Source organism: Ahaetulla prasina, chromosome 2 (assembly GCF_028640845.1).
Source record: "Ahaetulla prasina isolate Xishuangbanna chromosome 2, ASM2864084v1, whole genome shotgun sequence".
Taxonomy (NCBI): domain Eukaryota; kingdom Metazoa; phylum Chordata; class Lepidosauria; order Squamata; family Colubridae; genus Ahaetulla; species Ahaetulla prasina.
In genome coordinates this window covers 39,279,021-39,294,757 of record NC_080540.1, presented here as the reverse complement: position 1 = coordinate 39,294,757, position 15,737 = coordinate 39,279,021, and the positions used below count along the sequence as shown (strand labels likewise).

Genomic DNA, 15,737 nt, shown 5'->3' with positions numbered 1-15,737 from the left:
AGGCTGGAAAGACCTAGGGAACAAAAGATTTTAGCTGAACTCTGGGAGCTCTTGAGTGGCTTTGGATTGGGGCCTACTAACTCCAAGACTGCCATCTTTGGCGCTAGGTGGGGTTGCACTACATCAGACACCCAGTGTACACTGAGGGTTTTCCTAGACTCACAATTCCTGGTTAATGAGCAGGTAGCAGTTGTGCAAAGAGCCTTTGCACAGCCTCACCTGGTGCACCAGCTGTATCTGTTCCTACACCTCCAAATAGAACTATTGCAATGCACTATGCACGGCGCTGCCTTTGCCAAGTATTTGGAAGTTTCAGCTACCGTTAGTAGTAGAGAATAAGTGGTGCAGGCAGTTATGTGAGGTCCTAGAGCAGGGGTGTCAAACTCGCGTCATCATGACATCGTCATGTGATGTATTGGGACTTTTTCCCCCTTTGCTAAATGGGCAGGGGCGGGGCCAGCACATGACACATCTGGCACACGGACCGCGAATTTGACACCCCTGTCCTAGAGCAATGCATATTGAACTTCTGCTCTGTGAACAGTTTAATGCCTCCATTTTGCATTAAATTTTGCAACTTCCGGACACTTATCATGGATCATTAGCCAGAGTACATCCTCATATTTAAGGCATGGTAAAGACAACAATACAGAAGCAACAAGTGGTGTAAAGATGGAAAGGTATTTGCTCAGCATTTCAAGACAAGACAAAGGACCTGCATATCGATTAGAGAATTAAAAAAAAGTATACAATATCATCAAGAGAGTAGAAGAATTGGAATGGAAAAGGGCTGGTCACATAGTAAGAAGAACTGATGGTAGGTGGACCAAGGCAGCCATAGAATGGTTCTCACTTGATAAAAAATGTTCACGAAAGAGACCCAAAACAAGATGGACGACATCAGCAAGTATTGCAGGTCCAATTGCCAAAGAAAGTTCAGGACTGTATAGGTTGGAAACATGCAGAACAGGCCTTCATCCTGCAGTGGATGGACAATGGCTAAAATGATAGTGGTGATGATGAAAAATACCAATATTTAGGTGTATTTCACACAATTTATATTGACATTATCTATCAGTTCAGCCTTTCAGATATGTGAATGTTAACTCTTCAAATTCTATACTCACTATTACCATTGCAAAAAAAAAGTAGAAATAGACTCCACTTATTTAGATGGGAGAAGGCTTTCAAATTCATACAGGCTTCTTTTTGAATGTGCGACAAATGGAATTAGTTCTGCGCTTCAGAAGTATCTCAGTATGGTGAAACTATTATTCTAGGGTTATACCATAATGCTTTAGAATAATGAAAGAAAATTATGGAAAGAAATGTGTGATATAAGAGAAGACTATACCCATCCAAACAAACCTGACAATTGTACTGTTCAAATCATTTTTGTCCATCTCCCTAGCACAAATTTCTGAATGCATAAAAAAATGTGTTGCAGTGATTTCACATTCATCAAAATACCTGCAACTATTGTAAAAATATCTGACGTTTTTCTTTTCTTTTTTCTTGGTCTTTTTCACTGGTTTTTCTGTATTTTTTTATTTCTGCAAGACTTTGCAATGCAATTTTTAACCAGGGATCCCTTCTCTTTTAATCTGTAATAGTTTATATATATTTTTAAAAAAAACATATCAAACAGACAGAATTTTATATAACGGGACTTACCTTTAAAGATTCCCATACAGGAAACTGTACTAGAGAGAAAGGAATCTGGAGTTCAAGAAAGAAAAAGGAAAATGAGATGCATGATTAAGTTGGATACAGTTAGCTAACTAAATTAGGAAAAAAATATTCACTCAACAAACTGTGGCTTCTTAAAATTATAAATCTCAGAGTATTATATTATACACAAGGCTGAACCTTTGACTTACTGTCAAGTATTATAGCCAGGGTGGGCTCTGAGAGTCAGAACTGGCACTACCAAGTATGGTGAACTTTAATGACTTAAAGCCTGGAAAAATAATACAGAGAATAGCCTAGAAGGTACACACAGAAAATTATTTGCCAAAGAGCTAGCTAGCTGCCGGCTCAGCTCAGCAGCTTAGCAGAGACATTTAACTGAAGACTCAGCTATTTTCACAGGGAAGCTCAGTTCAATACTGACACAGAGATCTCTAACTCATAAATCCTCGGGGAACTCAAACTGTCAGTGCAAGTAACTATATCTCCAAGGGGTTGCCATCTATCCTTTGCAAACAGCCCTATGCTGAAAAAAGCCTAAACTCTGCTATTCCATTTGTTTTCAACATAAATGTATAAATATTTAGACCAAGAGACTGGCTGTAACCATTTTTGGCCAATGAGACATTTCAAACAGCAAGCCAGAACTTTGGAGACCATTCTTGTTAGGATATCTTAAGGCACACAAACAGATTTTCCCTCCACACACATAATATGCCGATCACTTTACTAAGGAGAAAAGACTGGCAATGGAGCTTTTCTTTCCAACTAAAGGGAGCTTTTGCTCTCTCCTTAATACTCCTTAATAGGAGTAATTTTAATTTATTTTTGTATACCGCATTCATTTATTTATATCCCACCTTTATTATTTTCACATATAAGATGGCGAACATATCCAACACACCTTCCTGCTATTATGCACATAACAACCCTGTGAGGTGAATTGGGACGAGAGAGAGAGAGAGACTTGCCCAAGGTCATTCAGATAGATTTTGTAGCTAAAGCGGGATTTGAACTCACTGTCTCTTGCTTTTTAGTTTGGTACCTTAACCGCTAGACCATTTAACCATTAGACAAGTCCCAAAATTTCCCCAATGAGTACTGATATAATCGTTATAGTACATGTTTGCTGGAAATTATAGACAATGCACAGTGATTTATTCCCTTTTGCTAGAGTTAAAGGCATATGATGATCCTTGGCAGCCCACTCATTAGCTGGGGCCCCAAGAGATGCACAACAGCTGGTTTCCAGAAACTAAAAGCTACTACAGGTCCAAGTTCTGTGGTGAATGTTCATTTCTGATCCTAAAAATTCTCCATTTAATGATTGTGGTCTGAATCCTGAGAAGTTACAGGTAGTCCATAATTAATAATAATAATAACAGAGTTGGAAGGGACCTTGGAGGTCTTCTAGTCCAACCCCCTGCCCAGGCAGGAAACCCTACACCATTTCAGACAAATGGCTATCCAACATTTTCTTAAAAATTTCCAGTGTTGGAGCATTCACAACTTCTGCAGGCAAGTTGTTCCACTGATTAATTGTTCTGTCAGGAAATTTCTCCTTAGTTCTACGTTGCTTCTTTCCTTGATCAGTTTCCACCCATTGCTTCTTGTTCTACCCTCAGGTACTTTGGAGAACAGCCCGACTCCCTCTTCTTTGTGGTAACCCCTGAGATATTGGAACACAGCTATCATGTCTCCCCTAGTCCTTCTTTTCATTAAACTAGTTAATTAAATTAACAAGAATTCGTTTAGCAACTGTTTAAAGTTACACAGGCACTGCAAAAAAAGTAACTTACTACTGGTTCTCGCACTTATGACTATCACATCCTGACATTCCCACAGTCAGATAATCAAAATTTAGGCACTTGGCAACAAGCATGTATTTATGATGGTTGCAGCATCCCGGGCTCACAATTGTGGAAGCTAGATTCACTTAACAACCACTCAATTCATTTAACAACTGCAGTGATTCACTTATCAACCATCGCCAAAAAGATCATTAAATCATGTCTGCCTCACTTAGCTATGCCTTGCTTAAAAACAGAAATTCTGGTCCCAGTTGTGGTCGTAAGTTGATGACTAACTGAACCTCTTTCAATCACATATTGATTTACTGAAATCCCTTTATGAGAAACACTCGTGCTTTCTGAATTTAAAAAATATATCCTTTCCTATCCAACACTACTTCCTTATACTATAAATTCCTTGTGTGTCCAATCACACTTGGTCAATAAAAAATCCTATTCTATTCTATTCTATTCTATTCTATTCTATTCTATTCTATTCTATTCTATTCTATTCTATTCTATTCTTCCTGACTTCCTTAACGTTCAAGTTTCTGGTATCCACTGAATGAAAGCAACAAAATAACAGGAAAGCTACAGTAACAGTGAAGAAAGTACCACAGCTAATCTATTAGCATATGCAGAGATCTAACAAACTACTAATAGATACTGTAACTGCAAGATTTTTTGATAGGAAAAAGGGATCATGAGAATCCCTTTTTAAGTCTGTAATGCTAAACTGGGATGCCAGTTTTACCATGTAGCCGAACTTTTCATCTCTGAAATTTTGGTGGAATACATCAGACCCTTTCAGATTTTGTTTACGAATCTTTTTTCACAAGAAGCTGCATGTTCAACCAAAACATTAACCTTGAGAGATGATTGTCTATTTATTATGTTCTATGTAGGTGGCTGCAAACAGGTAATCTACTTACACCCATCTGAATCCAACAAGCACACTTAAATTTACAATGCAATGTAGCCCCTGTTATGATAGTGTATTCATTACTTTTTCATGATTTTTGAACATGTCGACAAACTGTTTTTACAAAACCTATATTGCTTAATAGCTACAATTTATCAAATGTAAAATATTATTATAGGATGACTGTCAGTCTCAGCTTCATTTGAGTTTATGTCACAATTAGTTAGCCTAAGAAAACTATTCAGACATATAATAAGGAAGACTCAAGTTAAGAATGCAGTAAGCTATTCATAATGACATGTAATTTAATGTGATACTAAAATGTGTTTGAGAACTCTGAGATAAACTGTTTATCCTTTTTTAAAATTATGAAGATGACATACAGTGCATTCAAACAAAATAGCAGAGAACCAGATGTAACCATTTAAAATTAATTTAATATATTCACTCAAAAAAAAAACACCCTTCACCATTTGTTATCTGTCCACATCACCATCTGTCTCCTTCTCGGTTTCAACTTCCAAAAATGGAAATTCAGCATAATACAATCCACGTGCATTGCAATTTAACACTTCCCTGTTCAAAAAGTTGAGGAAATGGCCATTTCTGTTATACAATTTTTGCAAGTCTAATAATGTTGTGGGGCACGTTATACAGAAATCCGCCGGGTACAATTCAAAGAATCCACCCACATCTGAATGTCTGTCTCCTGAAATCTTCATTAAAATCTAGTTCAGACTGTGGGATCCCTATCCTGAAGATATTAAAGCCATTGTTCTGACCAAGGCTTTCTGAGACAGTAAAAAGTACACATTTAGTCCCAAAAACCCTCTTTTTATTTCAATGGCTGTGAATTATGTTCATGCACAGCCCGTAATGAGTCACAAATAGTTTGTAAAGAGTCCGACAGAAGTCTGCCACAGTCCTTCAGGATAAGGCTGATAAGCAACCACCTTTATCTCCCTTGACACACTGCCAAAGATGCAATTGGCAATTAGCTTTGCAAGGTGACCTGGAGAACAGAGTCAAAATGGAGCTTCAGAATTTAAACTGACCAGAACAAACAAAGTTGCTTCCTGCAAAGGCTCATGTCCCTTTGCTCCACCTTATGTCTTATGAGAGGGACCAATCATTTTCTTACTCCCGAGTTGCCCCTTTTGTCTTAACTGTTCTTGCCTTCTGGCAGTTCTGTGCATGCACGCACTGGGAACAGGCTCCCCCGTTCCTCTGCCTCACTGATGTCAGACTCTGGAGGCTCCAGTGTCAGCATATAACTCCCAGATGGCCCTGGCCCCATCTCTGCCTCCGATGCAGAGCCCTCATCATGGTCTTCCCCAGACTCCAGGACTGGCCCATGTTCCTCCCCAGCCTCCTCACTGTCCGACTCTGCTGCCAGCTCCGCAGGCTGCAGGCAGACCACAACAACCATTTAATGGATTGCTTTGCAGAAGATTCTATGGTGTTCTTAAGTGGCTTTGAAAAGGCAGGGCAAAATCCACCCTATGCCTACCAAACGAGATAAGTCTTTCTTGATTCTTTTCCCTCTGGTGCTCCTTCATACTTCCCCAACAAATACTGGGTTTAGAGATCAGCACTGAGCTTCAGCCCTTGTGCAAATGGGTTCTTATGCAGCAGCCTGAGTACTTTTTGCAAGTTTAGATTCACACATATGTCACCTCTTTTGCAGGAGGTGCAATCTCCTTCTGGGTGCAATTCAAGTTGCACGTTATCACCTTGAAAGCCCCACATGGTTTGGGCCATGCTATTCAAAGGATTTCCTCTCCACTATTATATCCACCCAGGCCACCAGGATGAGAAGTAGGCTATGTTACCAGTCCCATCAATTACAGATTGTCATCTGGTGGGATCACAAAAAAGGGCCTTCTCAGTAATGGCTCCTTCTGAATGGAACAACATACCCCCCAGAGGTACAGTTGGCCCACAGCCTGAAAAGGCCCTAAAAACATGGGCTCTATCAGTAAAGATAAGGCCAATCAAGTGGTCAATTTTATTGTGTTGTTGCTGCCATTAGGGGTGGGGTGGGTTTTTTATGAATTTTTTTATTAGGCAGTAGTTTTTTAAATGTTGTAAGTCACCCAGAGTCCACCTATATAGCAAAGTTAGGTGGCTAAATAAATTCATTGAATAAATACATCTTTCCACCATTTTTTCTTCTTTTTCCATCTTCTTTTCTCCTCTCCACTCCATTACTGATTTGCTACAGAAGAGTCCTAGTCAATTTCTGTTTTTTAGGCTTTTGCAATAATGTAGTTCATGCTTCACACTTCTACATAATTTAGAAAAGCTACTCCAGGTTTTTGTTCATCAATTTATTTTATTAACCATACAAGAGCAGTCATAACATGATTTCTCAGCTGTTTTTATCTACCTAAAGCACTTTAGTTTTGCTGTTCAGTCAGACCTTGAAACTCCAACCCAACCTGAGGTCATGGGGCTAAATAGAGGCTCGAAAAGCTTTCAAAGGCGTCCAGAAGTTACCTCCCATAATTACAATTTTGAATTGCAGACACAGAAAATAATTATGTATTAGATCTGTGCAAAGCACTGAAATGGTTTGCTCAGTCCGGTGAAATATATGACAGAAAAGTAATCCTTTTAACTATATCCATGTTAATATAAATGAGCTGGAATTTAGTTTATGCACTGACTCAAACTACTTTTTTGAAGGGCAACCACTACACGTCACTCAAAGTGCTAAAGGTAAATCCTGGTTCAGAAACAGCTGCCCTTCTCTTGACTTGCTGAATATACAGTATGAAATGTAGAAGATAATGAGGCACAATGAAAATGAATCAATTCAAACACTGCTTTTAAATTGGATAACCAAGAGGCCCTATCACAAATTAATGAAAAGTCTGCTCTTAGAGAATAACTAATGGGATGCATATTTAATCTCTCAATTCATCTTGCTGAGAGCTCTTCATAAAATAATACTGTTATGAGTTACTTGCTTCCAAATCAGTCCAAATCTGAATGTATATGAAGTCGAAGACAGCATTCATTTTCTGATATCTCAAAATAGTCAAAGATGCTAGTGTGTGCATGGCAGATGAGGCATATAACAGCTGTGTGCAACTCCTTCTACCAAGTGTGTCTTTTCTTTGGCCTGAACAGCCACACAATTCTAGGAAAACAACATGGCTGAAAGAGTTGCAGGCAGATATATCTGAGTGTATCATTAGAAGAGAATATTTGCAGCTCAGGGTTGAACTATGGGGTTCTTGGTGCATCTTGGTTGTTTTCCTGCAGATATTTCATTACCCAACTAGGTAACATCATCAGGCAATGAAACCTCTGCAAGGTAACAACCAAACTCAGAGAGCACCAAGGATCCTATAACTGAATGTCCCAGATGCCTCAAATGAGTTTTTTGCCTTTGAATTACAAGTGATGAGCAGCCCTAACACAGATTAAAATGGAGGTGCTTTTTATTTTGCATTTGTTCTACCTTATGCAAAAACAATAGCATTATTAAAAACACTCTACAGTCTACTGTAGCTTTCCCCAACTTGGCATACTGCATAAATTGGGTTTTTTATTCTCAAAATTTTGAACATGTCTAACTCATCTGGGAGATACTAAATTGGGAAACTTTGCTTTGAAAAAATACACAGAAAGATTTCTTCCACTGATATTGGGAAACACAGAGTTTTCTGTACAAAGCAAGTATGAATAAAACTGGAATAAACTAGAATTTGGGTTATTATTTTCCACAATAAAAAATCTCCATTTCATCAGAAAGGCTCTGCTTCTACGACCATTCCTCCCCCATCTTTTTCAATACCCGCAGAGTTAAAGATTAAGGTCTGGTTCATCACATTGCAGCTAATGATTAATAAATGAAGCTACACCATTCCTCCACCAGGCAAAACTCAGTTTGATAGGCACCTGCTAAGGGAAATTTGTTATCTGGATTGGCAGGAAGTAGCATGGAGAAGAAATCAATGTCACTGCTGCACACGGAGCTGACAGACTGAAATCTCATAGGAAATTTGGCATCACAAACAAGGAGGAATTTCCCTTGTGGCATCTCAAAACCCCACAGTAAAGGTCAATCATGGTTCTTATTTATCAGGGCCATGAAACTCAAGTGCTGTGATTAAGTTTCTTCCAAGCCCCAATTTCAGGTACCAAAGCTCAGTTCATTTTACAGCAAAAAGTTATAATATATTTATGAGGGGATTCATGCTTGCTACCTTGTTGCTGAGCGGCAATTAGCTGTATGATCGCCTTATCCTGCTGAAGCAAATGTATCAATGCTGTCTTTTGCGAAATAAGTGTGCGGTTCACATCACAGAAATGCAAAATTCAACAACCTGCCTTTCAATTATTAATTTTCAATTGTTTTTGTTTTAATTTTCTAATCTTTGCAGCTTTCAATATAAAATACGTCTGAGCAAAAGGGCTGGGCTTTACAGAATTGAGTTTGGCTCCATTCCACTTGCCTACATGAATTGCTTAGCAATAAGATGGCAATGAGCGGGCATTGCCCTCACCAAATGCATGGAATGGGACAACTGGATGAGGCCAACTCTCCACGGCCAATTTGCCATGGCCAACTCTCATAGCTGGCCAACTCGCCGTGGCCAACTCGTTGTGGGACAATTCAAATATTTAAAACAATTAAAAAATATTTTAATTTTTGTCATTCACATTTATTTTGTCCGTCCTCTTGCATCTTTTCTTTAATGATTCTAGCCTTAATGAATGGTGCAAAAAAGTCTTAAATGAAGTTGGTCATGTAACTGATCCATTTTATGACTGTTATGATATCTAACTATAATGGTTAAGCCTCATTACGGTCATATGTCGAAGACTACCTGTACAATACCATCTACACATGTGTTAAATGTATGTGTGACTATGCCTATGGAGGAAGAGCAGGCAAGGATATGTCTGTAGGCACCAATGTGTGTTTATAGAACACTTACTTCTCCAATCCATTCTCACAGGGTTTCCTGTCCCACTTCAGTAAATATTTGAAGTAACCTTTTAATTAAAGGCAAATAAGATACAAATTGACATGTTGCCAAGTACCAACCTCTAACATTGTTTTAACCAAAATGTCTCTTGGGCTGAAACATATATTAATGAAAAGAAAATCTAAGAAAAAAAATTTTATTAGAAAAATAACAGCAGGGGATAGTGCAGACCTTTTCCTAGAGGTAAAAAATACTGGAAATGTGCAATCCTGTCCAAGAAAACAGGAAACAAAGAAATCTGTCCCAGTGGCAGCCATTTTGACATGCTTAAAGGGCTAAAAGTCATCTCAGGCCTGAAGGATTTGCATATTATTAACATATTATTAACAATAGTATGAATAATGCAGTACCCTACTGAAAATGTTTGGGCTAACCTGTTAACTTTTCCTTTTCTTTCTTTTTTTACATATATACGATGATCAGATGTTGGTTTGATTTGATTATCAGACAGAGATCCTCTCACTTTGCTTATTTAATACATTAAATCGGGATGTGAAAGTTTATAACTATTTGTAGACCCATTATGTAAAGCAGGGGAGAGAATTTATCTTGTTCTTTTTTTCCTCCCTCAGCATCCAGCCGGGTGGATTCTATATGTTTAATGTTAAATTTATATGATATTTAAGTTATTTTTTTTCCTTTTTGTACACAGTTTTTTTCCTTTTTTGTAGTTGTTAATGTTGGATGTATGCTTTTCTGTTTTGTGTTTGATTCCTGTTGGTAAAATAAAATAAATAATAGGAAATAGGGGAAAAAAAGGAATTGATTTAACACAAGTCTTGATGTTTCAGTATAGTGTCTTAGTTCCAATTGTCTCCTGCCAGGCAAAAGTCAAATAGCCTTGATGTCACCAAGGAATTAAACTTTCCCCACTTTGGTGGCCTCCAGATATGTCAGACTGCAATTCTCACAATCCCCCGCCACCCTCTCCTAATCAATCTTATACTAACTATCCTCTAATTTGAATTAATGCTCATACTGGATGTACAAACTGTGTGTTTCAGATTCCAATGGCAAATTTTGCAGAGCACATATCCTGCATGTAAAGCCATTCCAGGACTAGCTCCATTCCCAAACATTAATAGATTCATAGCATAAAATCAGATTTAGTTATTTTTGCCAAGAGAAACATATTTGCAACAGACTCTTTGGGGAAATGGGAAGGGCAAAGGTGATCTGGCCATTTCATAAACAACGGAAATGAAGAGGACATAATAACTCAGCTATGAATTTATTTAAATTATTTGTTCCTTGCTTTTCAAAATAACACAGCTCCCAAGTGGCTTATAAGAAAAGTAATTGCAAATTAAAAACACAAATAAAGTGATTGGTCATTTGGGGGAGGGAAATGAACAACATATAGAACTGAAGGTCTCCCAAAAGGGGGTAAAATCCACTTTGTTTATCCAACCTGTCTTTTACTTATATTGCCAACACTGGCTAAATCTGATGCCATTGCTATTAGCACCATTCCTATGGTCATAGCCCAATTAAGTCATTTTTCTCCTTGAGAAAAAAATGTTTTGATATCCTCCATCACACCAGAGCAAACTGACATCTGAATAATACTTCAACACCATCAGCAAGACAAAATCTTCTGTCACACCTCAGGGCAAAGATAGTTTAGGAGGACAATGCTTGTTGTGTAGCACAATAACATTGGTTCGCCAAATCCCTGCCTTCTTAGCGCCTCTGTTGCCCAAAGCAGCTACTTCATTATATGTGATGATATCGTCAAAGTTGTTCGTGATCTTATATGTTAGTAACTCTCATTAATTCTACTTCTATACTAAGATTTTGCTGTCATGGAACAGAATATTTATAGCCTGCATTTTCTGAATAGCTTTTCTACAAGCAAATGGTCATCCCGTTGTGTCAGACTGCAAATGTATGAGAGGAATCTGATCGCAAGAGAAATATGCTCGGCTCTTCCCAGGTTGACTCACATACAAAAAAGAACGGTTACCGGTAGCCCTCAAATTACACTCTTTTGTATAGTGACCATTCAAAGTTTCAACAGTACTGAAAAAAATAATCTAAGATTGTTTCTCACACTTGTGACCATTGCAGCATCCCCATGGTCATATGATCAAAATTCAGATGGTTAGATTCTTATATTTATGACAATATCCTGGTAATATCCTGGGGTCATGTGATCATCTTTTGCAACCTTCTGACAAGCAAAGTCAATAGGGAAACCAGATTCTCTTAACAAACTTGCTACTAATTTAGCAACTGTGCTAATTCACTAAACAACTGTGGCAAGAAAGGTCATAAAATCAGGCAAGACTCACTTAACAATTATCTCGCTTAGCAACAGAAATGTTGGGCTCAATTCTGGTCATAAGTTGAGGACTATCTGTATAGGATTTCCTGTCTGAGCAGGGGGTTGGACTAGAAGACCTCCAAGGTGCCTTCCAAGTCTGTTATTCTGCATTCTCACAAACTTAATGAATGAATGAAATTAAATCCTTCTGCAAAGTATTTCAATGCATAATAAAGGTAGATTTACCAAGAGACCTAATGAACAAAATATCTAACAAAATACAGAAAGCAATCTGGTTTCCCAGATGCTTAATTTATCTAACAATAAGACAAGGCGTTTCTCTCACTACTGAAATATAAATATGGAGGCAAAAGGTTCTTTTATAGTCACAGAAAATATTATATCAAAATAACTGGATGTTATTGAAAGGCAACACACACTCTTGAAAATGACTTTTTTTTCTGCCTTGCCTGTCAGAGAGTACTTTGCAAGAAAACTGGAATCAATGGATGACACAACAGAAATAAAGACACTGAGGCACTGGTTATGTTACCTGGTTTGGTAATGAAACATCTACAAGAAAACCATCTAGCTCAAAGACCAAGGACTTGTAGATGTCCACCAAGGACCCCACAGTGGTTTTCCTACTCTCCAGCCTCACTGCAAACATTCACCCTCCAGTCGTGCTCAGACATTGTTTGTTTTAACAAACAAACAATAAGGGCTACAATGCATTAGAGAAACAGCAAAAATGAGTCCTGAGTTCTCCCAAACTGCTCACATCCCTTGCTAAAAGCCTGAATGTTTTTGAAGATGAGATCACCAACAGGACTTATATGGAGCAGGTTCACCCCTAGTGCTTACCTAAGGAATTTCAACTCTTTAATGCCTTTATTTATATGACTTCTCTTTATTTCCCTGTTTCATTGCTGCTATCCTTCCCTCCTCTCCATCCAATTTAGTCTTTCTCCATGTAATTCTACTTCTATACTAAGATTTTGCTGTCATGGAACAGAATATTTATAGCCTGCATTTTCTGAATAGCTTTTCTACAAGCAAATGGTCATCCCGTTGTGTCAGACTGCAAATGTATGAGAGGAATCTGATCGCAAGAGAAATATGCTCGGCTCTTCCCAGGTTGACTCACATACAAAAAAGAATGGTTACCGGTAGCCCTCAAATTACACTCTTTTGTATAGTGACCATTCAAAGTTACAACAGTACTGAAAAAAATAATCTAAGATTGTTTCTCACACTTGTGACCATTGCAGCATCCCCATGGTCATATGATCAAAATTCAGATGGTTAGATTCTTATATTTATGACAATATCCTGGTAATATCCTGGGGTCATATGATCATCTTTTGCAACCTTCTGACAAGCAAAGTCAATAGGGAAACCAGATTCTCTTAACAAACTTGCTACTAATTTAGCAACTGTGCTAATTCACTAAACAACTGTGGCAAGAAAGGTCATAAAATCAGGCAAGACTCACTTAACAATTATCTCGCTTAGCAACAGAAATGTTGGGCTCAATTCTGGTCATAAGTTGAGGACTATCTGTATAGGATTTCCTGTCTGAGCAGGGGGTTGGACTAGAAGACCTCCAAGGTGCCTTCCAAGTCTGTTATTCTGCATTCTCACAAACTTAATGAATGAATGAAATTAAATCCTTCTGCAAAGTATTTCAATGCATAATAAAGGTAGATTTACCAAGAGACCTAATGAACAAAATATCTAACAAAATACAGAAAGCAATCTGGTTTCCCAGATGCTTAATTTATCTAACAAAAAGGCAAGGCGTTTCTCTCACTACTGAAATATAAATATGGAGGCAAAAGGTTCTTTTACAGTTACAGAAAATATTATATCAAAATAACTGGATGTTATTCAAAGGCAACACACACTCTTGAAAATGACTTTTTTTTTCTGCCTTGCCTATCAGAGAGTACTTTACAAGAAAACTGGAATCAATGGATGACACAACAGAAATAAAGACACTGAGGCACTGGTTATGTTACCTGGTTTGGTAATGAAACATCTACAAGAAAACCATCTAGCTCAAAGACCAAGGACTTGTAGATGTCCACCAAGGACCCCACAGTGGTTTTCCTACTCTCCAGCCTCACTGCAAACATTCACCCTCCAGTCGTGCTCAGACATTGTTTGTTTTAACAAACAAACAATAAGGGCTACAATGCATTAGAGAAACAGCAAAAATGAGTCCTGAGTTCTCCCAAACTGCTCACATCCCTTGCTAAAAGCCTGAATGTTTTTGAAGATGAGATCACCAACAGGACTTATATGGAGCAGGTTCACCCCTAGTGCTTACCTAAGGAATTTCAACTCTTTAATGCCTTTATTTATATGACTTCTCTTTATTTCCCTGTTTCATTGCTGCTATCCTTCCCTCCTCTCCATCCAATTTAGTCTTTCTCCATGTCATTCTTTTCTTCCCTTTCACTGTCATGACCCTTCTCTTCATGTTTTCTCCATAAAATTATTCAGCTGTTTCCCTCTCTCTCTCCCTCTCCTTCTTTCTTTCTTTCTTTCTTTCTTTCTTTCTTTCTTTCTTTCTTTCTTTCTTTCTGTCTTTCTTTCTTCTTCCTTTCTCACTCTCAGGTGGAAGGAGGGTAGGGGAAAAAGGTGTATATATACCTGTGATCATTGCATATAGAAAATGGGGTAAAAATAATTTTATACATGGGATGCCTTATTTTACAGGAAAGTAAATTCAGTTGACAAGGATTCATTTTCTTCTCTCTTGTTTTGGTCCTATTTAACACCCCCACCCCTGGCCCTCCTTTTTGGGAAATGTAGTTTGGTGTGTGTGAATGCCAGTGTATGTATATGTTACGTTACATTTGTTGGATGTTATAAGAAAATCTCCAACCTCCAATCAGCCACCAACCTCCTAGCTTTCTGGAAGAATATCAAGATTGCTTCTGACAACTGGCATGGGGGTCTAAGAGTGGCAGGCAACCCTGGGGATTGTTGGAAGCTTAAACTGCTGCCCCCCCCAAATTTTTTTAACTCTTAATTTTTGTCATTCTTAACTTTTTAACTCTTCTTATTGTTTTTTAGGTAAGTCTCTTTTTACATTTTTAATAAAATGCCCACAGACACTAAGGTAAGGTGGGTGGTATAGATAGAAATTTGATAAATAAACCTCAAAGGAAAGCTACTAGCGAGGTTGGGCATGGATTTGGGGGTATGTTTAGAATAGAATAGAATAGAATAGAATAGAATAGAATAGAATAGAATAGAATAGAATAGAATAGAATAGAATAGAATAGAATAGAATTTTTATTGTCCAAGTGTGATTGGACACACAAGGAATTTGTCTTGGTACATATGCTCTCAATGTACATAAAAGAAAAGATACCTTCATCAAGGTACAACACTTATAACACCTAATGACAGTCATAGGAGACAAATTTAACACTTAAAGATACAACACTTAATGATAGTCATAGGCTACAAATAAGCAATCAGGAAACAATATCAGTATAAATCGTAAGGATACAAGCAACAAAGTTACAGTCATAAGTGGAAGGATATGGGTGATGGGAACGATGAGAAGATTAATTTTTCAAACAAAAATTTAATTATAATTTTTGTTCCTGTGCACTCCTATTTTTGTGTGGGAAAGGGGAATTGTCATTTCAAAATTGGGGTCAACCTCCTTTTGGATAAATGATGTGCTTTAACATTTTTCCTTTTTCTAGTCTCACTACAGCATTTAGTCCAACCATTTTCCAAAGTAACAAAGGTCAGCGGATACACAAACCAGGACTCCTGGAATTCCAATTTCCCCGGGCAATCCACTTCATTCATGACACTGAGTTCTAAACCCATTGTTTTTCAAAAATAGAGACCAATAAAGGAAAAAGGAGCCCACACAATAAACCACTACTGATTAACCACAATTCACTAGATTAACCATTCATCTCATTTTATGCACCTCAAACAATAATGCCAGGGATGAGATAAAGGAGTAGTTAGTTGCCATGGAAGTTGAAAATCAGTACCTTTATTAATGAGCTGGCTGAAAAAATGTTAGGAAT

At 37.8% G+C, this 15,737-nt stretch overlaps 1 protein-coding gene across 3 annotated transcripts in view; it reads right to left on the bottom strand.

Annotated features, from left to right (window-relative positions):
• SLC25A26 (solute carrier family 25 member 26) overlaps window positions 1–15,737 on the bottom strand; it is a 144,944-nt gene that overhangs the window by 38,810 nt on the left and 90,397 nt on the right. For 2 of the 3 annotated variants that reach the window (XM_058167184.1, XM_058167186.1), the window contains one exon: window positions 1,675–1,719. The exons of the other annotated variant lie outside the window; for it this stretch is intronic. In XM_058167184.1, the coding sequence (XP_058023167.1) occupies window positions 1,675–1,719 (45 nt within the window). The remainder of the gene's footprint in view (window positions 1–1,674; window positions 1,720–15,737) is intronic. 3 annotated transcript variants of the gene reach the window in all.